At 43.0% G+C, this 23,124-nt stretch overlaps 1 protein-coding gene across 8 annotated transcripts in view; it reads left to right on the top strand.

Moving 5' to 3' along the window:
* Positions 1 to 23,124, top strand: part of ARVCF (ARVCF delta catenin family member) — a 482,167-nt gene that overhangs the window by 202,694 nt on the left and 256,349 nt on the right. For 6 of the 8 annotated variants that reach the window (XM_048514626.1, XM_048514623.1, XM_048514625.1 and 3 more), the window contains 2 exons: positions 9,207 to 9,300; positions 19,474 to 19,718. The exons of 1 other annotated variant lie outside the window; for it this stretch is intronic. In XM_048514626.1, coding sequence (XP_048370583.1) covers positions 19,503 to 19,718 — 216 coding nt within the window. In that variant the 5' untranslated portion in view covers positions 9,207 to 9,300; positions 19,474 to 19,502. The remainder of the gene's footprint in view (positions 1 to 9,206; positions 9,301 to 19,473; positions 19,719 to 23,124) is intronic. One more of the 8 variants, XM_048514620.1, reaches the window with a different exon arrangement.

Here is a 23,124-nt window from a genome sequence, read left to right as displayed (position 1 = left end):
GTAAGCCCCTTTGAGTCTCCTATAGGAAAGAAATGTGGGATATAAATCCAACTCTTCTTCTTCTTCTTCTTCTTCTTCTTCTTCTTCTTCTTCTTCTTCTTCTTCTTCTTCTTCTTCTTCTTCTTCTTCTTCTTCTTCTTCTTCTTCTTCTTCTTCTTCTTCTTCTTCTTCTTCTTCTTCTTCTTCAGGAGAGAAAGATGGGGTTTAAGTCCAAACTCTTCTTCTTCTAATAGTTTATCTAAGTGCTGATCCCCCCTTCAATGACATTCAAAAGTATGTGAACACGGAAGTCCCATTTATCCATGATGATGAAATACCCCTTTTCTGGACCCTATCCTCCATTAACTTCTCCAGTCTCCCTTTGAAGCTGACCTGAGCCAGTAGCCCTCATTACGTCCTGGGCCAATGAGTTCTGCAAGTTAATTATTCTTTGTGGAGGATGTAGTGGAAGATGGTTCTTCAAGTCAATGGATTTAGGCAGCTGTCTAATTCTTCAGACAAATAAGTGATATCCTGGCTCGGCTCCCCACTATTCTCTCCTTTCTGGTCCCTTCTAATAAAACTAGAAGATCAAGATTCGAGTCCAGCAGCACCTTAAAGTCCAACAAAATTTCCAAGGTAGAAGCTTTCAGGAGTCAAAACTCCCTTAGCCTGATACTCTTGAAGGTTTATAGCCTGAAAATCTTGTAGGTCTTTATGGTGGTACGAGACTCGGATATTGCTCTTCTGTTACAGACCAACATGGATACTCACCTGAAACTTCTAATAAAAGTTGCCACTGATCAGGCCTCTAGAGGCTCATGGGAGGAGAGAGGATGGGGGAGCGGGGAAGGAGAACAGAAAACAGACTGTGTGCACAGTAGCAGAGCAAGGGATGTGCTTCCCCTCCAAGCAATGAGAAAATCAGGAGAAATAAGCTTGTTTTGAACTCAATGGGGCATGTATTCCTTTCCTCTCCTAGCAGTAGGAATTTGTTTGCAGTGGAGGAAACAAAAACCACAGGTCAGATATTAATTGTTTGGTTCAGGCACTTCTATTCAGCTCTGATGCCGTATGTTTACCTTGCTCCCCCAAGAAGCAGCTCACTTATAAATTCATCCAAGAGAGATCTTTGCCCTAGCAGCGCATCTTCCTGTGGTTGCTGAAATGCGGTGACATGGCTGTGTCATGTGTATTTTTGTTTGTTTATTGCAGAAATAAGAACAAGCTTTCCTCTGCTCTGTGGACCTAATTTACCCACATGTGGCATGGGGCTTTGGCAAACATGAAACTGAGGAAGCCTCCCAGTCGCCTGAAATCAAATTATCTGGCTGGCCTGATCTACTTGTAAAGTAACTAGTCTCTTCTCTTGGCCTTTTTACCACCAGATCCTCTCTCTGGATTCAAATAACTGCAAAAGATCAAGTAGCAAAGGTTTAGACCGGAGAATGAAGCGACTTTGTGTTCCTCAGTGTCTGTATGGTGCTAGTTATAACATCAATTAACTCCCCTTCTTCAGAATATGTTGCTTGACGCATCAGTTACACAAATACTAGGTGTGTCTTCTCTTTTTCTCCCCCATTGTTGCATTGGCCGATTGCTCAGAGGCTGATTACAGCGCACTGGCAACTGAACCCCGGTGCAGCAAACGTCCTTGTACTGTCATTCAAGAAGTTGCCATGCGCAGGAAGCAGATGTGGCACATGGCAAACTTGTCTCCTGCTCTTGCTCTCAGCTTTCCCCGTGGAAAGCAAGCGCACTTCAGGTGCGTGCCTGATGCCCTGGCAGGGCAGGGAGGAGGTAGACTCCTCCATCCGTAACTGGCCATTAAGCGCTTTATTAGATTCAAGGATCATTCACTTTTCACCTTCCCAAGGCTTAGAGCTCGGTTTTCCTGTCTGAGAAGTAACAACAAACAATCCAGAATGCATTGCAGTCGGCCCCTCTAAAATTTCGACCTCCATGCCAGTCATTTCTGGAGTTTGGGCAAAGTTGTTGGTTCAGAATTCAGCTTGGGTTAGAGCCAGCTAGCCTTTTCACGCAATCTTGCCTAATTCTTCTCCATACTTAGGGCTGACAACTCTGGGTTGGAAAATTTCTGGAAATTGGGGGTGGAGCCTGGGGAGGTTGGAGTTTGGGTCGAAGAAGGACCTCACTGGAGTATAGTGCTCTAGAGTTGACCATCCAAAGGTGCCATTTTCTCCTGTTGAGAACTCTGTCCGTATGACAACCCCTGTCCCATGTGAATTTTTCCCCCCATGAAGGTTCTATGGTCCCCAGCATAGTCTTTTGTTGCTGGTCACATGGGACCTCATCTTTCCCTTTAACACCAGGAAAAAGGTGATTGGATCCAACTCCTTGAATGGCTTAACAACTGTTAAGTTTCAAAGGTTAATCAGTATATCATTTCCTGATTTTTTAATTAGCATTAGTAGTTCATCTGTTTCCCCATTTTTCCTGTGCATGCATCAGGGGAAGAGTTAGTAGGGCAAATTCTTGCTCTGTCAAAAGGTCCCAGGTCCAATCAACAGCATCTCCCTGTAATCACCCTTTGATTAAGCCATCCACTCCTTTCCCCTTTAAAATTTCAATGGGACACGGGTCAAAATTTCATGGGACATCCAGTTTGGGCTATGTATAACTCAGGAATTTGCATAACAAATATAATTTGTTAAAATTACTATTTGGCTTATCCTAAGAATAATGTTGTTAGGTTATTGTGACTGGAAAACCTTTTTTGTGTCGAAATGGCCCAGTCAGATCTGTTTTATCCCAAATAATTTAGTTGAGAGAAAGAAAGAGAATGACTAACCATATGACAAAGGGAAAAAGCATGCCATTTTCAAGGGGATAATGGGCCTTTCAACAGTAATAATAACAATAATAACAAACAAATGGCACTAAATCAGCTTAATTCATTTTTTTAAAAAAATGAGAATTATAAAATTAGGGAACAAAGGCATTCCCGGCAGATGCAAAGTGCATTCTGTCTTGAGCACAGCACAATTCAGTGACTTGAAGTCTGATTCCAAAATAAAAAATAATTACATTTGGATTAGGCAAGAGTTTCACCACCCCGATGGAGAGTTGTTCTAGTGACTTTAAAGCGAAGGGATATTGGCACATTGACAGCGTTCGGCTGGTGGGAGAGGATTAGCAGGGAGCTCTGCTTGATTTATTCTTATTCCACACAATTCTTGATGGTGGGGAAATGGAGACAAGCAAACATGTTTTGGATGGGCTCTAAATGGTGAGATGCTGTAAACACCAGCGACATGAAAAATACCGCTGAAGGCTATAAAATTGTTACAAAACATGGGCAGGAAGGGGGCACCGAAGTTTGCTGTAGCAAAATGTAATTTTAATGCGGCTTTGAAAGAGCCCTAAATGCTGGCATTTGCTGGGGAAGATTGCCTTTGACAAATGCAGGCATTAAATTTGGCTGGGGCTTATCGAAGGCCTGTGATGGTAACAGGGGGGGAAGCATTGAACAACATTTCCAAAAGCAGGCAGGGCCCAATTTTTTAAAGCAATGTAATTATGAGCCTTGATGTATCTCCAAGAGTTGGAGTCCCATCTATTCTTGTTCCTTCTTCAGGCCCCATAAATATAGTCATTCTTAAAAAGGTTTGCAAAGAATACAAATGCAATGGTGCTCCTGGTGAAAGGTCTCCACCAGCAGTTAGATGCCCTGTAGGCGAGAGAAGGATAGAAGATGCTGTGTTTGTATGTGTGTCTTATGTTCCCTCAAGTCCCATCTGATTTATGGGGACCCTATGAATTAATGAGCTCCCAAACCTCTTCTCATACAAACTGAACGCCCTGGCTTCCTTTATTGAGTCAATCATCTCATGTTGGGTATTCCTGTTTTCCTCCCCCCCCCTCCATTTTTTCCTAACTTTATTCTCTTTTCCAGCCTTCTCATGATGGGACCAAATACCATTGCTTCAGTTCGGTCGTTTTATCTTCTAGGGAAAATTCAGGCTTGATTGGATCTAAAACTCACTTATTTGTCTTTTTTGGCAGTCCAAGGTATTCCTCAAACTCTCTTCCAACACCACATTTCAAATGAACCGGTTTTATTCCGGTCAACTTTCTTCGTGGTCCAATTGTCACATCCGTAGGTAGTAATGGAGAATACTGCCACCTTGGAAAGTAGTATAGGAAAAGACAACCGAAGAGCAGCAGTGGAATTCTCAGATTTTTGTCAGTTTCACACACACACCTAATTCCTTAATATAGTATAGAGCAGGGGTAGGGAACCTGCGGCTCGAGAGCCGCATGCGGCTCTTCTGCTCTTGCACTGTGGCTCCGCGAGCCGAGCTGCCGGCCCCATCCTTGCCCGCCCTGCAGGCAGCAGGGCGGGCGCACCAACTGCCCATGGTCGGCTGGGCCGCGCCACGGGCTTCCCCTCTCGCCCGCCCCGTTGGAGCAGGGCAGGCGCTTTCCCGGCGGCTGGCAAGGCCGAGCCACCGGCTTCATCCTTGCCTGCCCTGCAGGCAGCAGGGCGGTGCATCCATGCGCTTCTCAGAATGAGCGGAGTAAAAGGTAAAAAAAACCCCTACATATATAGTGTTATCTTTATTTTAAATGTCAAAAATTATTTGCGGCTCCAAGTGTTTTCTTTTCCCGTGGAAAACGGGTCCAAATGGCTCTTTGAGAGTGTTAAAGGTTCCCTACCCCTGGTATAGAGGGAGGGTGGGGAGAATCTTTCCCAGTTATACAACCACATTTTGGCATGAACACTTGGCATCAGGAATTTAGATGCAGAGCTCTGTCAAAAAAAAAGGGTCTGGTTTTACCCATCTCTAATTACACCCATTTGTTTAGTCAAAGTAACTTATTTCGCCCATGAATCCACAGATCGTTATTTCATAGCAGCTAAGTGTGCTTTATTAGGGAAATCATTAATTTAAAAACACAATTGGATACTCTGTTCTCTCAGATTGGTGAACGTTAAATTCCAGCCGACTGATTTACCGAAAACTCCTGTGAGGCTTCCTAATTTCTAAAATCGGCAGTGATAATCTTGTATTGAAATGTTATTTTTTTTTCTGCTGAGGCATAACTTCCATTGACCTACCCAGACTGTCAAGCTTTAAATAGCTCCAGAGTTCCTTCATTAGGGAGAGAGGTGGGTTTATTTTTAATGGCATTTCTTTTGCTCACAATTCATTCCTTGGCTGAGTTCTTTGTTCCATGGATTGCTTTCTTTTTCATGTAAAACAAAACCCCTTAACCAACCGTTTTGTGTTTCTTTCGAAAGCAATGCACTATGTCTGCCTGCTTCTGCCTATGTTGAAGCTCCTCTCTTTGTATATTGCTATTCATTAGTGTGGGATTATTGCCCATGGGCTAAATGAGAAGGCAGTCAACCAAAGCTATGGCTGTTGTTGTGGAGGAAGCTGCTTCAAGCTGTTTCTTCCTGGGAGCATTGGAAATAGCTGTGCACTGTGCTTTACAGTCATAATCAGTGGGCTGTTTTGCTCATAAACGTCCTGATCAGCAATATCGTGCGATGTTCCTTCCGGTTGGCCTGTGCCATTTTTTGTGGTCAGTGTAGGGGAGGGCACTGAATGCTGTTTTAATGTTAAGGAAAAAACACACCTTTCTATGTGTTTAAAACGGAGAGAGAGAGAAAACAACATGTTTAACTTGATGCAACGTGTTTGACTTCAGCGCTATTTGAGATTTCTGTTTGTTTTCTGATTTCTGTTGTCCAAACCCTGTTGTATTGCTCTTTGGATGTCCCACCCTATTGATTGTCCTTGATTTATACTTGTAATCTACCTTGTCTGCCATTTGTAAACTGCAGACAGAGCTCTGATTGGGACTGTGACCATTCTGCTTGCCCGGATTCGGGGGTGGGGGCCGTCAGAAGGGCCTTCCTCAGTGGCTCTGCTGCTCTGGAACACTCTTCCCCTGGAGATCAGCCAAGCACCAACTCAGCAGGAGTTTAGGCACCTCGCCAAGACCACCCTCTGTACCTGGGCATATGGGTGATCCCTTCTTGGTGGTGCCTGCCCCCCCCCCCCCCATGTTCCTTTTTATTTGGTACCATGCTGTTGCCTTTACTGGTTCTCTCTTGGTTCAGCCCCAGCCCAATGTCTGAAATTTGTTGGTGTTGGCTTCATGTGATTTGAATGACTATGTATTTTAAGGATGGTGGGTTAGGGTGCGGTTTGGGGATGGGGATGGTTTTATAAAGGAGTTTTTAGGATGGTTTTATGATTGCATTTTATGGTGTTTTATGATAGTACCCAGCTCAGGGATTTTGATAATGGGCCAGAAATAAGTGTACAGGGAATGAATGAATGAATGAATGAATGAATGAATGAATGAATGAATGAATGAATGAATGAATGAATGAATGAATGAATGAATGAATGAATGAATGAATGAATGAATGAATGAATGTTGCTGTTACCTCCAAGGGAGAAGGATAAACGTACCTTGCAGTACTTATGAATGAATAAATATTTTTTCCTCTGGTGGAAAAATAGCCACGGGAAGATGATTGAATTGGTGAAAACAGCACCAGGGACATATGCGGTGGAGGCATTTAAACCCTACATCCTTAGCCCTTCTAAGTGCTGTAGCCCAGTTTTGACTGGTGTTTGCAGCTTAGAAAGCAGAGTAAGGCCATGTCTAGTTAAAGCCTATGCTCAGTAGATTCCCCCCTCCCCTTATCAATTAAGGTGTGAAAATAAATAAAGCTTGTATTCTACATAAGGAACTATAAGAGTAGGATACTCTAGAGAAGGCAGGCATCTCAATATTTTAAATAAATTTAAGAAAGGAAGAAAGAAACAAAGAAAGAAAGAAAGAAAGAAAGAAAGAAAGAAAGAAAGAAAGAAAGAAAGAAAGAAAGAAAGAAAGAAAGAAAACGGGGGAGGATAGCAAATTCCAATCAATTAATTTCATTAAAAAGCTAAACCTGTTACCCAGTTAAGATGATTGACAGCATGGGTTTGATTCAGTTAACTAGTCAATGACACCTGCATACATTTCCATATCAGATAAAAGGGAAAGCATGCCCCCCCTTTAAGAACCGTGCACTTATAAGTGTTGGTGAATATTATCTTAGAAGAAGCATTCCTCTTTCTTGCACACTTTTGAGGGAATGCCTCTTTGAAGTAGGTGTCTGCCATTTTGCAGGGTCTTACTTGTATTAATTTTTAAAAATTGTAACATACATAAAAGCTGCCTGATTCTTTGCTGGGTTTTTTTTTAAGTTGATCAGTTTTTTCCCCATCCATTTATCAAACCACTTTATAAAGTAGGCACAGCACTTGGGGAGATGTTTTCTTCTTGTGTTTTGTTACTGCAAAAGCTGCAGGCTGTGGAACAGCAGGTTTCTAGGTTAAATGAGCTTCTACCGTCTTTGCACCTGACCCTGCAGAACATTTTTCGTGTGTTCTCCCTGGGTCTCAATGCACAGCCTTTGGGCATGTTGGACTTTGACAGATGTTAGGATCCCTGGATGAAGAGGAACAGCAGGTGAATCAAATCTCTGAACTGTTTGTATAACTGCAGAGCGGTAGCTATGGTGTTTTATTTAAAACATGCACACAAAAAGAGTTCAGTTGTACCTTTGAGATCAACTGAAATGACCAGACTGAAAGAGGATAAATGGCCATCCATAGGCCCATTGCAAGCAGCACCAGATACTGGAATGGATGGCAAGTTGGAGAGATCTGTTAGTGGTGTGTTGGTGTAGTCATCTTCAGTCTTTCAAAGGATCTGAACTGGTTGAACGATACACTGGAAAAATTCAAAGTATAAAATCTTGCTGTTTCAGAAAGTGGCTCTGGCACCCTTTTAAGCCTGAAAGTAGACATTCTGGAAAACACTGAGCTTCCACCTAAAATGGCATCCCTGAAATCAATTTCACCCTCTTGCTGTCTGCAGTGTGATAAACCCATGCCCTTATGCTACTGTATGTTTCTCAGCGCATGCATCATATTATTGGCTGCTGGACAGGCGGGGAACCCACAGCACAATTATGTTGGAATATGGAGTACATTTAATTACACATGCTAGTCAACTCAGGGATCCCATTTCAGTGGCAGCCTTGCATTTCGTACATTGCATAATTCTTTTCTGCATTCTGAAATGTCTGATACTTTTGGAAACTGTGACAAAGGATGATAAAACTGATGATGATCCATATGTAAAGGTGTTGTTTGTTTCTAATGGAATGCACATTTCAAAGCGAACGTTTGATAAATTATTTGGTTTGCCTCGTGGAAATAATTTTTGATGCGCTCTTAGTTAACCTCTGAATCCCTTATAATGTAATCTTAAGCAAGTCTACTCAGAATCCTGCTGCAGTTTACCCAACAGAGTTTAATCCCAGGAAAGTGTTCATTGGATTCCCCTGTTAATTTCTTGCTGTATAAAAGTTATTGATTTTTCTTTGTAGAATATTGGACAATATACTGATGCGCAGTTGAATGTTATATCGATTTAGCCATGCATTGAGTGGAAGACCCTTGATCAGGCATCCCGATATGTATTTTAACTTTAAGAAGCAGTTGTGGGAGGAAGGATTTGGATTAAAGCCATAATGGTGGGAAGGCGGGTGGTTTAACCCAGTAGAAATGTTTCAAACTGTTGAAGAGAAAGGATGATGACCGCCTTTCTTTTTTCACCTTCCTCTACTGGCATAATAACAGCTCCAGGAAAATGGCCGGGAGAGTGGCCTAGTTAATCTCCTAAAATCCTCTGTGCCACATTCGCAGTCCAAATAAGGGACTCTAATGGCTGCTTTTAAATTTTTTTGTCTGATCACGTATCCCTCGGTTAAGTCCTCTCTGAGATGCAACTAGAGTAGAACATCTCTTGAAAGCTGCTATCCGGATCCAGCTATTTCTGCACACACAGTGGGATGGCATCTTTGCTCTTTTCAAACAGCAGCCTCTTCTCCTGTCACACAGACATTTTTGAAAGAAGTGTGGGGGATCTGGGAATCCGTGGGGCCTGACCAGCTGGGTGAAGCCTCTTTTGTTTTTTTCTGTCAAAAGTCCTTCTGTGCTTGCCTAAAATAGATTCCGTGGAGTCTGGCTGATGTCTCCATAACTGAAACAAAATCCACTTACTACTTTTCTTCGAGCTAATCCAGTGTCTCCACAGCCTTCGCAGTGAAGCCGTATAACCAACAGGACTTTTTCCATCTACTAACCTCTCACAAACTAACTTTCCTTCTCTTTCTCTTTCTGTTGCAGCTGACTCAGTTTGAAGCTGGTCTGCTTTCCCTTTAAGGTTTAATGTGTGTGATGTCACAGCATCTCTAACACTGAGAATCTCTTTACCTAATAGGTGTGTATTTCCTGATTCTTATTTTTTTTTCAATGCATGCTTTCCAGAATTGCATGGAAAACAGCCTGCCCTTGATTGCTGCTTGAAGTGTGTGCAGACTCCCTTTCATTTGCTCCATAAACTGTCAAATAAAAGCAAATTAGTCCTTTTCTTTCCCTTCAGGCCAAATAGCCACACCCTGTAATGCACAATTTTGCATGTTATAAAATGTCCTCCTGCTATGTTTTCTTGAATTTCTACTTAGCATAGCACAGAATTCTTGTATTGTAACTGGTCCTTGATGAGTTTCCCTCTTCGGTTGAAATAGTTCTAATATTGTAGAATTTTCAGTCCGTGTCAGTTTATTCCCAACTGGTGATACATCTGGGTGCTACACAAGCCAAGGCAGTGTCTAAGAGACCCAATTACACATTAGAAAGTCACCAGTTTGAATTCTGCCTCTGTGACAAACTTACTAGGTAGCCTTAGACAAACCGTTTTCTCACAGTCTTGGCCCAGTCTGCAGTGTAGGAGATAATAACAGTGGCCTACTCAAGAGAGCTGTTGCAAGTATTACAACAACATAATATACCTGGAGTGGGAGACTCAAGGTGGCTTACAAGTTCCTTTCCCCTACTCTCCCCACAACAGACACCTTGTGAGGTAGGTGGGACTGAGAGAGTTCCCCAAGAACTGTGACTAGCCCAAGGTCACTCAGCAGGAATGTAGGAGTGCGGAAACACATCTGATTCACCAGATAAGCCTCTGCCACTCATGTGGAGGAGTGGAGAATCAAAACCGGTTCTCCAGATTAGAATCCACCTGCTCTAAACCACTACACCACGCTGGCTCTTAGCACCCACCGCAATGTTGCCCTAAAGCTTTGCTTTCCCCCGGTTTCTGAAAGTTTATCATTCACTCCTACGGTAAATGGCCAAGCATTGCTCTTGAATCATTCTTGCTGCATGGTCAAAAACCAGCCTCCAGCCTTGATTGAATGTTCTACTGTACCTATGAATAAGCAAGCCGGTCATCCTTTGCACACAGAAAACAAGCATATCAAACTAGTCAGAACTATAGGGGTCAGGCTGGCAATTCCCTCCTTTCCCCAGGTTGTAGGGAGAGGGAATGGAGGACAACATTCCTTCTGACCAAACCCAGAAATGGTGTCATTTCATCATTTCTAGAAGTGATGTTTTGTATTAGTGATATGTCCTCCAAATCCTAGCTAGATCCTTCTCCCTGACATGGCAGTTTTCTAAGGGCAAAAGATTTGATAGTGAGCAAGTGGACACACACAGAGAGGGGGGGGGGGAGAGGGAGAGAGAGATGTTCAATCATATTTATCCCAAATCCATAATCTGAAATGGTACAGCTCAGGCACAGGATTATGAGAACTAGGAGCCAGTAGCCTGCCTTTGCCTCACAGGAATCTTGCAAGGAAGGCAGGGTGTCTTTATGTGCAAAGGAGAGGGGGTAGAGCAAAGCACACTGTTTCACAATGCTCCCCCCCTCCCATTTTTGCAAACACTCTTTATTCTCTGTTACAGCGGGGAAAAAATCCACTGGAGAATGGAATCTATTGCATTGCGCAAAACCCAGTTGTGTAGACATTCCAGCTTAATCTCTGCTTCTGAATATCCACTTGAAATGGGAGCTGGGGTCCACAGGAGCAAGAAAAGGCCCCATGCTCTTGTTTTCCTTCTTGAAAACAGGATTTCTTCTAGTGTCTTCCTCTCTATATGGAACTCTTAAGCGGTCCCCTGATATTTGAAATAGAACTTGATTAGTTCCAGGTTGCACAGGGATGGGGGGCTTACCTTTCTGTCTCCCTCCCTCCCTCTCTCCCTCCCTCTCATGCCACACACTTGTAGACAGGAGATTGTCCCAATATGTTTAACACACTTGGTGCACAAGTATAGAGGGCTCAGAATTCTATTGGCTATGGGGGATGGCTGGGTATTGAAGCATGGGGGTAGGGCAGGGGAGCACAGGGTCTTTTAAAAGGGTGATGGGACAGGAATGTCTGGGATTCCTCAAGGAGAGCCAGCCACAACCCGGGTCTCTTCATGCCTCATGGTTACAGAGTTATGCAGACTTGAAAACATCCTGCATGTAGAATCTATCAAGCAGCATCAAGGGTTTTCTTGTGAAATGTTGAAAAGGGGGGGGGGATACCCACAATCCAAGCCGATGCTCATGGGGAGAAAGAATGTGGCAGGGGCCTGTTCCTACAAATGGTCAGATGGTGGTAGCAGTTACCAGAGAGGGGGGGCCCTCTAGGAGGAGTTGGCAACCCTTGAAAGAGGGTAGGAGTAGACTAGGGCCTGAAGGTCAGAGCAGGCCGGGTCCCACGCAAACAGCAAAAGCAGAAGCTCTCATCTCCATCAAAGAGGCAAGAAATTTTCTCATGGAAGGAAGAGAATCTGTACTTCCTTTCCAAAGACTTTTAAAAATAGAATCTTCAGACAGCAAAGCATCTGGGGTGATGCTTAAAGAGTTTCATGTCAAGCCTTGGAGTGGGTTTTTTTTAATGATGGAGGAGCAAAGAAAGGCTGTAGTTAAAGTCCAGAGCAATTTAGTATTTTTTTTTACTCCAGTGGTTCCAGGGGCAGAAGTTTGGCTGCAGTGAGGACATTTCAGTCACCACTGTGACTCTAGGCTGGGTGGAGCTCAAAAATAATGAGTCATGGAGGCCCAATGGAGCCTCCTGTGTACAATGGGATTCTGATGGTGCTTTTATCAATGCCAGAGCACTTGGAGGCTTCTGCCGGACTTGATCATCATAGACATGACAGTAGATATCCCTGGCATTTTGCTGCAATTCGATGCTGCGACATCGAGGAATTTGCAAGACTGACTCAGCTCGGTCTCAGAGCTGGTGCCTCAAAGATTACATGAAGCTGCCTTAGGCTGAGCCGGATCACTGTTCCATCAGCATTTTGTAATACGATTATACTCTGTCTCAGAAAAAGATGTTAGTATGGTACCTTCATACAAGATCATGTATTTTTACTTTCAAACGGATGGGGGGAAGCAGGAATGTAGGCACTAGGACAGAGGATCTTGAATATCAACATTTTATTCTTTAAAAAAACCAAAAAGGAGTATGCCAGCTCCAGACCAGACCACTATAATACGCTTCATGCAGAGTTACCTTGAGACTGCTCTGGAAACGCCAACTGGTCCAAAATGCCGCTGTCCATCATAGAGGACACATATTCAACCAATTCTCCATCAGTTGCACTGGCTTCAGGTGGAATACCAGATCAGGTTCAAGGTTCTGGTGTTAAGTTTAAAGCCCTAAGTTGTCTGGAACCTTTGCATCTGTGGGACCATCTCTCTCAATATACCCTCGTTACGCTCAATGAGTACCAGCTCACTGGTGATCCCGGGCTTGAAAAATAACTGACTGTCCTCAACCAGAGCCAGGGACTTTTCAGTTCTGGCTCTGGCCTGATATGAGCTTTATTCTGGTGGCCTAATTTGGTTTCCTGGTTGCAGAAACATCTTTGAGGTTCTGCAGACAAAACACCCTTGACAGAAATGCTGAGAGGAGGTTGTTTTAAGGCAAGGTGGTTTCATAGCCCCGGTGAAGAACATTATCATGTTGTGCAAATGCTACAACTAACAGACCTGGAGTATAAACTATTTATTGACATCTCCCTCCCTCCTCCCTCTTATTTGCAGGATGGCACATGGCAGCCAATATATGTGTAGACATAAGAGCTAGGGAATAACCTGAATCAGACATCGCTTTAGTATGTTTGCACTATTTTTGGCAAGCATGAAGTCTAGACGCTTAATTGCTCTGAGAGAAGATTCGCAGCCATTTGAAAGAGGCGCCAGAATTCTTCAGTGATAGCTTTAGGGCCTCCTTAAGAATGCACAGGATCACATACAGCAGAGTTCTAGGCAACCCTCATTGACCACTTACCAGATACCTTAGTTGCTCCAAGTAACCCTCGGACAAATTGCAAACTTGTTTCTCCTCTGCTGTCAGGGTTGATTCACATATTCACATATTCCAAGCTCACATGGAGGACATGCCACAGGGACTTACTTGTGCCTTCTGCCCTGTGCTATTTTCTTGACTTGAAAGGGTCTCAACCAACCTCTCTTTGCCCTGTTCAGGACACTTATGTGCAAATAATTTTCCCCAGTTGATCAAAAGTGGATCCCTATTGCTATTCCACGTCAGGAGAATGGTACAAAGGTGAGCAGTGATGGGATCCAAAAACTTTAATAACAGGTTCCGATGGTGGTGGGATTCAAACAGTAGTGCTGCCGCACACACGCACCTCCAGTCCCTCTTGGGCAGGGAGGTTGCTTTAGTAACCCCTTCTCAGCACTAGAGAAGTGGTGAGAACTGGTTGGATCCCACCTCTGAAGGTGAATCTGAAGACATTCTCTTTGCATACTGAGGTTCTCACCTTCCTGTGAATTAAGAACCCCTGTAAGATGTTCCAAAGCACGTGTGTCCCTTTGTGGATCTCCATGTGCTTTCTTATGGTAATGATGTAATAATAATAATAATAAAACTGTTATACAACCAGGAAAAAAGAACTGAAACAAAGAATGAAACTTAGCTTAACTACCATTCTGAATTTAAAGAGAGATCCAATAGAATTGTACAGATGATATTCTATGAAGGTATAAATTGATCAACCAAAGATATTATCTGGTGTACATTGTCGTTATTTCTATTTTTTTTTTTTGCAAAATTGTGAAACTTATCAAAACATCAATTTCTTCTGTTCCCCAGCACAATTCTCACAATACTACCACCAACACATGTTTAATAATTCTCTTAGGCAACCCCATCCAAGGGGCTGGGTGTCTGGCCACATGCTGCAGCAGTGCTGTGCCACCCCCCAAAGAGGCTTCCTGGTGACATGGGGAGGCTTAAAATGCTGAAAAGCCTTCCCGCTGCCAGGAAGCCCCTATTGGGCTGAATAGACGTCCCAGCTGCTGCCACAACGTGGGAAACAGCCGTAAGCTGGCTCCTCCCCCAGCCATGATCCCAGAATGCCCCTGCTGCATTGTGGCAAATTCTGCCTCTGGGAGGGGGCAGCCATGTGCCACTCTCACCAGCAGATTCACCCCCCTCCCCTTAATGGGGCTGTATATATGCAGCATTTCCACTATATATGTTTTATTTTATTTCTTCTATATTATTTTATTTCTTCTATATACCGCCCGGGGATCGGGCGGTATATAAATTGAAGAAATTAAATAAATAAATAAATAAATAAATAAATAAATAAATAAATTTTACACTTAAAAATTATATGAAAGGTACATTTTCCCTTTATCTTGAAATTTTTGATTAGGTCTTTTGTTGACCGTTAGTTTTGCCATTGTTGCATATACCCTTGATTTATTTTCCCAGTTCTCTAAACCAGGGCATTCTTCCACCTTTGTCAAATATCAAAACAGTCCTTCAGCGTTTCTTGATATACACAGTTTTAGCCTCCACAACAAATGTTGTGTTTTCCCCCCTCTATTTTTGTAGGTATCTCTTTCCCGTATTTTTTCCCTTTCCCACATGCCCGCCCATATGATAAAAGCAGCCATCTGCTTTTCTGCATTTCCAGCTTTTCTGCATGTGTTCTTGAGAGCCCTCAATGCTAGCTGAGTCTGCAGGATCCCAGAGATTTCCCTTTTCATCTTCCCAGCAGGTTAAAAAAATTTCAATCAAAACTGCCAGAAACCTCTACACCAAGGTATCATGGTTTAGTGGGAGTCCTTTGGCTTGCAATTGCATGGTCAATGGGAAATTAATTTCCTCCCTGCTCATGCATACTGGAGATGATTATGCCTAGTTCCCTTCTAAGGCCCTCCGGTCAAACCTTTGAAGAGGGATCACGAAAGGTACCTTGTCTGACTCACTATCTTGTTCCTAAGCAGCTAAGCGGCCCTTTTGCTTTCCATAGAAGGTGATGGCGTCTGGTATCACCTGCTTATCTGTGCTGGTTGCAAACTGCTGGATAAACAGCCACTTGCCACAATCCTTTCTGATTAGCTCATGTATGCAAATGGATTGTTAATAGAATGTGAGAGACCTTGCTGAAATAGTGGTAACCTGCCATTGTGTCATGTAGACTTTTTAAAAGGAAACCAACAAAACCTCTGTAGCAGTTTGTCTTCCCTTCATCATAATACGACAAGGCTTTGTGTTGTCTGTCCTTTAGGGGGAAAATAATCTAACACAGCAATCCAGATCTTAAGAGGCTGGGGACAGTGCTGCTGCTGTGCCGCCATGCTGCTTTCAGAGGGCTCTCCAGCGGCGCAGAGAGGCAGAAAGAACCCGGCCACCCAAAAAAACCCCATAGGGGAAAACTAGAGTTACACCACCCTTTTGGTCCATCCTTCCCTCCGCCATGCCCTTTTGGTCCTCCTCACAACCGGGGTTGGGAAGAAGAAGAAGAGTTTGGATTTATATCCCCCTTTCTCTCCTGTAAGGAGACTCAAAGGATCTTACAATCGCCTTGCCCTTCCATCCTCACAACAAACACTCTGTGAGGTAGATGGGACTGAGAGAGCTCCAAAGAACTGTGACTAGCCCAAGGTCACCCAGCTGGCATGTGTTGTGCACAAGCTAATCTGGTTCACCAGATAAGCCTCCACAGCCCAAGTTGCAGAGTGGGGAATCAAACCTGGTTCTGCTCTTAACCACTACACCACACTGGCCCCTAGTCTTGTCAGTCTACATGTTAGGCTGATGCAACTCTGGAAGCAGTGACCAGAAGCAGATTGGGTACCACGGAGCTCCACAGCACTCCCTCCTGTCTCCCTGTTTGCTTTCCCAGCCAGCATAAGTACCACTTACACTGGCCAGAAGGGGAAATGCATCACTGTAAGCTCATGATGCCTCTAATGGCTGCTTAGCTCCCCTTCCTCAGGATTGGGCTGTAAGTTCTGCAACCAGAAAGCCAGAATTCTGCAACTTGTGCAAACTATTCAAATGTGGATGAATGCCTCTTAGTTTGCATAACTGACGCTACTGAGGCAGGAATAGAAGGGTATTGGACCACTGAAATGCTATTTGCACTCTGTACATATTTAAGCTTGTCCTCACAATCTAAAATCTTGTTTTTTTAAAAAAAAACACCCATATTTCTTATTCTATTGTTTCACGGGTGGTCTCCCAATCTAAGCTGCTGACCAATGACTCTGCAGGGTCTAGAAAGTTGATATTTTTTATGAAAAGAGAAAAACATGAGAGAGGAGATTCTTAGACAGGTGAACTGTGCAGCCAATTTTTCTTTGCGTAGAATTGCAAAATATGGACGCAGCTCCAAGAGAAGGGAAGGCATCCTATTTGATACAGGAGCGTGCATAAAAAGCTTATTTGGCATTTCTGCAGTCTGTCAACCCCTTTCCACCTGACCAGAAGCATTGGACAGTTTTTATGCTATTTATTCCCAAAATAAATGCTAGTCGGTCTGTGCCAAGCTTGCCATCCCAGCATGGATGTTTTTGGGAAAGATTTTATTTCCTTTATGTAGTGAGTCTCTTTTAAAAAAAAGGTTGATGGAATTCATTTGCTGAAAGAGGCCTGCAGAAATTCTGACCCAGGTTGAATATAGTTTGACAGATGCACCCGGCAAGTTCTGGGGGGTTCTTGTTTTTGCAAAGTGTCAAACAGGAAGAAAAATGTATCTCATATCCAGTGGACTACGACATATTTATTTAAAATATCGACACTCTGCTTTTCCTGGCACTCAAAACAGCTGAAATTAAAAACAACAATCCTGAAATGCATTTAAAATAACTGAACTGTTTAAATAAATTCAAATGTCTGAAAAAGTGGGCTATGCAGCAGCAGTTTCAGTGCTGGAAGCCAGCATGACAGGCAGGCCTGCCTGATAGGCTCCATTTGTTCAGGCCTCTCCTAGAAAACATTTGCAGCAATGTTTGTTGCTGTGTGATCATCAGACATTTATTTGGCCATTTTGAACACAAATTTCTAGGAATTCTAGATGTCTTGCAAGAAAAAAAAATTGAACAAGACTCTGAAATATCATAGCGGGGAGCCAGTCAAAATAGGCATTATCTAAAATTATATTCAATATCATTTTCATTGAAAGCCTTCGCCCTGGAAATCTTGTAGGTCTTTACCGTGTGACCGAACATACATCTTGCTAGTCTGTCCCCTCATCTTGGCCACAGGGACAAGCTTTCTTAGGCCTCTGGGCTTGGCTTGGAAGACTCTCTTTGCTAGCCGAACAGGAAGTTCTGTGAAAACTAGAACCGAACAATCTGTTCCCCAGTGATCTTTTGTTTTTTCCTCTTGTATGACAGATGCATATAGGGCATCCCATACTTTCCTGCTCTGTCTCACCTAATTCCTCTCTCTACCATGGCCCCTGTCCCACATAGCTGTTTTTCCAGGTGGGTGCCATGAACCCATCTGTGATGGTTAAGGGAGAATTTGTCCTCTCTTTTTTACCAACAGAAAAACTGGTTGGATCCAACCTAAGAAATACACATTTGTTCGTTTGTTTGTTGGATTTGTAGACTACTCTCCCATGTCAAAACGGACTGAGTGTGGTTCACATAAGTCTATTCATATTATAAAACAACTGTGTACATTACATATTCAATCTAACCTTTTAGCGCTCTTCCCTTGTACATAAACCCAGTGAGAGGGAGCTAATTGCTGAACCTAAATAAACCGAGAAAGCAGAAAGGGGGAAAGGAACATTAGAAACAATCCAAAATAAATAGGCTGTTGGGTTTTCCAGGCTGTGTAGACAGTGAAACATTAGGATTAAAAGAAATTACCAGACCACAGCCACACAGCCTGGAAAATCCGCAGCAGCTGGCTGATTCCGGCCATGAAAGCTTTCAACAAATCAAAAATAAAATATGAAAATGGAGAGGCAGTCCAACAATAGAGGATATATAAAAGCGATTAGGAGGCCGGCACCTACAGCAGATGGTATTAAATGGCCAGTTTAGAGGAACAAACATGCCCCTCACCTGGAAACCTGAGCCAAAAGAAAACTGAATAGATATGGTGCCACGTAAATGGAGGAGTTCTGCAGTTCAGGAGTTCTGGGAGTTCAGGGCATCTGGGTCTCTGGTGGCTACTTAGCTGGGTTCAGTAGATAAGCACAAAGAGCAGAAAATTCATGGTCTTATCAGACCAGACCTGCTTGTGTGTCAAGTAGCTTCCTGAGGGTTATAAGCATGCCATATCAAATAATGATGGACATTTTCTTAGTTTTAAGTTCTTTAGTTCTGCATTTCTGAGCATCAGAGTGATGGTCTCAAAGAACTGTGTGTCTGAGCATGTATGTGCAAACATTCCAATCTGCGTACACACTTCCTTCATGAAAGCACTTTCCATGGAGGCAAAGCATAGCATGAAAGAGTTTCCATTCATCAACATGCATTTGCATAGCCATTTATTCTGCTTTGCTTGTTCAGTTTCGCACTTCTGTGATGTCACAGCAGGGCTGGGCTGCTATTGGCTCTCCTCTCTTAAATTAGCGACATACTCCTAACCACAGTTACACCCTACTCAGTCCACTGAAGTCACTGGGCTTAGAAGCACAGAACCCTCCTTAGGATTTCTGTGTAGGACTGTTGATAGCGTCAGTAGGCCTTTAACGAGGAACGCACATTCCCTGGAGATTTAACTCTTATCTGCCCTATTAAAAGCAGATGTTAATAAAGTTGCATAAATAATTGATCTGCCAGGAAAAGACAAAAATGGGGAACTAATATCCTCTCAAAAGTACATTGTTGTTTGCACAGCGAAATTACTTTCTTGAAAAGGACGAAATTTCTTTTCAGATCGAAAGTGTTAACGAATTCAAGATCTGTGTGTGCATGTTTAAAAAAAAGAAAAATTGGTGTCATAAAGGGAAATGAATGCCTGGGAATGCGAGATTGACTTCTCCACCTCTCACTGTATCTTGCTTTGCTGGAGAAAGATTTCTGCTAATGGAGAGAAGTATTTTCCAGTCGAGAAACTCTTCCTCTGACCCGGAAAGCCTTTCTCCCTTGGAAAAGGACCTGAAGAAAGGGAACTGTGTTATCAGAACAGCAGAACCAACTTCCTCCTTGGCATAGCTGTTATGTAGAAGCATAATTAACATGTGCCTTTTTTTATTCCTGACCTCTGACCTGTGACTCCTCCCCCTTCCCTTTACCGAACCTTTGTCATTTGCCCGCTATCAGTTAACAGGCCCAAGAATTTCAGACCAGTTATGGAGGACTATGATATCAGGTCCGCTGCCAGCATTTTAGCCTCGGTTAAGGAGCAAGAGGCTCGCTTTGAGCGGCTCACCCGGGCCCTTGAAGAGGAACGGCGCAATGTCTCCCTGCAGCTCGAGCGCGCCAATCAGCCGTCTGACCGAGTGAGCGCGTGCAACATTGGCAATGGCCAGCCCCTGGCGACCGCCTGGCAGCAGCTGGTCCTGCAGGTAAACTGCCTGCTCATCTTATTTGTTCCTCTGTGTTGCGCATGGCCTGAAATAGTCATCTTTCCTCAGGATTGATTGAGCATTCTACATTCTACTTGTCCCCCAAAGAACACAGGACAGCATACTTAACTTTCCCCTTTCATGTTGCAGAATGCCTTGCTGGGTGTTAGTCATCAGTGTCTCATTGTACACTACGATGTGGGACCTTGTGAAATAGCATTCCTGGTCATCTGCGACCAGTCTGAATCTTGCATGCTGTGCTATTGTGAGTTGGTGACTGTGGGAGTGAATTGTGTGTCTTGTCTGTGTTGTGCTTTCCCCAAGAGTTTGTCATCGGAGAACAGTCACCAAAAAAGTGTTGCACATAATTCTAAAAAATCCTGATTTATCACTGAGGATTTTGGCATCTTTTACTGGATATAATTGACTACCAGTCTTCCCCGAGGCTATTTGTAGCTTTAGCCCATAAGTAGGTTTATTTCTCCACTTGGTTTTACAGCTTTTAGTGTAGTCCGGTTTTTAAATTCTGCTTTTATGGACTATGTAGGTTACTTTATCTATTATTTGGGTACTGTTTCGTTTTAAATCATAGGCTCTTGTTGAAACAGTTTTTATGTATTGCACGTTGATTGTACATTGCCCCGAGCCAGCGATGGGAGGGGCGATTAACAAATCTAACAAACAAATAAATAAATAATCAGGTACAGGTTGAGCTGAATTTGATAACTAAGTCTGCAGTCTCAAATGCAGAACAGAGTGAATGTTCTGTTTCTCACTGCTAATTTCTTAGCTGACAACATGTCTGCTGAGTTTCTCACTGATGCAAATGGAAGCACATCTCCAGGACTGTATATACTTAGCACAGAATATGTAATATATTTTAAATATATTTTAAAAAACCCTGGAATCTGCAGCCTGGGTAAATTATTGAAATTATGCAGAACTGTGTAGACAGGATCCTTCTTCATAATATACCGTACTCTTTCTAGCCATGAGGAGGTCCAAAGGTGTTGTACAGGGTATGGAAGCCCTGCCCCAGACTGCTGGATGGTCCAGCTCAGCTCTGACTGAGATTTTATCACAGACATCTCAGAGTTTTTCTATCCCATCTTCACAGCTGTAAGGGCTAGAGGCTTCCTTTAAGAGCAAGCGTCCTGTGGGGTTACACCAAAGGTCCAGCATCTTGTCCCCCAGCCATTTTCTGATAATGGTCAAGCAGATGTTCTCCCTCAAGGCAGTCCCTTGAACAACTATTATTCAAAGGTATACTGCCTCGGAACATGGAGATGCCGCTGATTCTATGATTCTATTGCAAAACAAACAATGCCTGAATTACCTACAGGGGCCCGTAGGTAAGTCCTCCACACAAAACAAAGTACTGCTGCAAGACCAGTCCACTGCAGAAAACTTCTTTAGAGTTTGGTGTAGTAAAAACTTGCAACATTGTGAGCAAATGGGAGGGGACCCTGTCCGCTGCTGAGTTAAACTTTTGTAGACAATTATCACAAATATCCCTCTTGTTTTTCGCTGGGGAGAGCAGAGGCTGGCTTCAGGCAGTCTGTATTTCTGCACATCTGGAACATGCATTGATTCAACCTCGGGGTTGGAGTTGCCACTGTGGCCTGTCGCCCTCTTATCATTGTGCCTTCAGCTCTGTGCAGCTCCAAAGGAATCCTGTCCTTTTTTTTTTAATTGTTTGGCGAAGACACGCCTCCAGAGGAGGCCGACCTTTCAACTCTGCTTTCAATTTCCCATTGCTTTGGGGAAGTGGGGAATTCAACAATACCTTTTATTTCTGTTTCAGCAGCCAGGGTTTTTTCCCCCCAAGCCAAACCGTGACCTACATTTAAAGAGGAGGCTGGTGTTTCCTTAAGCAAAAACATAGGCGGGCGGGGCCTCGTGCTTTGTGGGGCTAAAGGCAGCAATGGATCAGCCTGCTAATGTGTGCGAGGTGCTTTGGGCTTGTATGTGTCAGCGGTGGGGTTATGTAGTTCAAAAACTGTTCCCAGCCTCTGAATATTTTGCGTTAGAGACCATATCCTGAGAAGGCTTCCGCTGTGATGCATGGGTTCAGTTGCCACAAGGGGGCCAGGAAAATAAATATAGGTAATTTATTCTGGAGATTCCTAACTAAAGTATCCAAAACTGAAATCCTGTGTATACTTATCAGGGGCTAAGGCCCACTGAGCCGAATTAGCTGGGGAAATTCCTGGAGTTTTTTAGGGTGAAAAAAAATATTTTAAACTATTGGCTGGCCAAAAGGCCGTAATAAATAGATATTTATTACGGCCTTTTGGCCAGCCAATAGTTTAAAATCAGAGTACATGTGAATACATAGCACTCCACTTATACAAAAATATAATATAAATTAAAATCCATTAAAAATCTATTGATAAATAACATTAGCTTCAGGCATTATTACAGTCCTCTTTATGCTCTTTATTCTCTTTATTGTACAGTGCCCAATAACTAAAATTAAAAACAAGTTATCCATTTTAAATGTTATCTCGGTAGGCGCACTTCCAGTGTATAGTGCTTAAAAAAATGAAAAATGGATACACATATGTAGTGCCACAAAAGACCTGAAATATTTCAACCCCAAAAGGGTCTTCTTCAGAGGTCAATAAAATATACCACATGAACAAGTATCTTTCAAACTTTGATACTTTCAAACAAGTATATTTCAAACTTCCAAACTAGTTATTAGACACTATGCAATAAAAAAGAGTGTGTGTGTGTATTCTTTTCTCTCAACCTTTTGGTTCCTAGCTTGTTCTACAGGTTGGGTTTTGTTTCTCTTCAGTGGTTGATTTTTAGAGTGGAACAGGTGAAGGTCGGGATTTAGGGAGGGAAGGGAAGGGGGTGCAATCGAGTCCACCTGCCAAGGCAGCCATTTTCCCCAGGGGAACTGATAACCTGCCACCTGCGGGCGTGTTGTAATTTGAGAAGCTCTCCAGACCCCACGTGGACATTAAGCAAAATAGCCCTCTCTGAATCCAAGGCTAACCATCCATCTTTGTATTTAAACTGAAAACATACGTTTCTAAACTTAGTCTTGCTTTGACGTGTAGAATTGGGCCAAGTTGAAGGATTTCCAAGACCAAACTTACCAGAGTTTGGTTAGCCCGTATGAAAATCATACTGTGAAGGTGTACACAAGGTTATGTTTAGAAACATTTCAAGTGAGATAGTCACAATTGTTTGGTCTGTCAGCACTGTGCTACTTTTGAGTTTAAATACAAAGCTGGAGAGCTGATTTGTGTTGTTCAAAGCTTGTTAGAGAATCTGTACTAGTGTATACTTATGAATTTTGAACATTATAAGAAATGTTTTTTTGAAATGAGAGTCTTGGGTACAGAGTGGATTATTTTGCTGAATGTAGGTGCACCCACCCCAAATCCAGTGC

The sequence above is a fragment of the Sphaerodactylus townsendi genome, linkage group LG13 (assembly GCF_021028975.2).
Source record: "Sphaerodactylus townsendi isolate TG3544 linkage group LG13, MPM_Stown_v2.3, whole genome shotgun sequence".
Lineage (NCBI taxonomy): Eukaryota > Metazoa > Chordata > Lepidosauria > Squamata > Sphaerodactylidae > Sphaerodactylus > Sphaerodactylus townsendi.
Note: the sequence above shows the minus strand (reverse complement) of the source record. Positions and strands in the feature narration are given on the sequence as shown.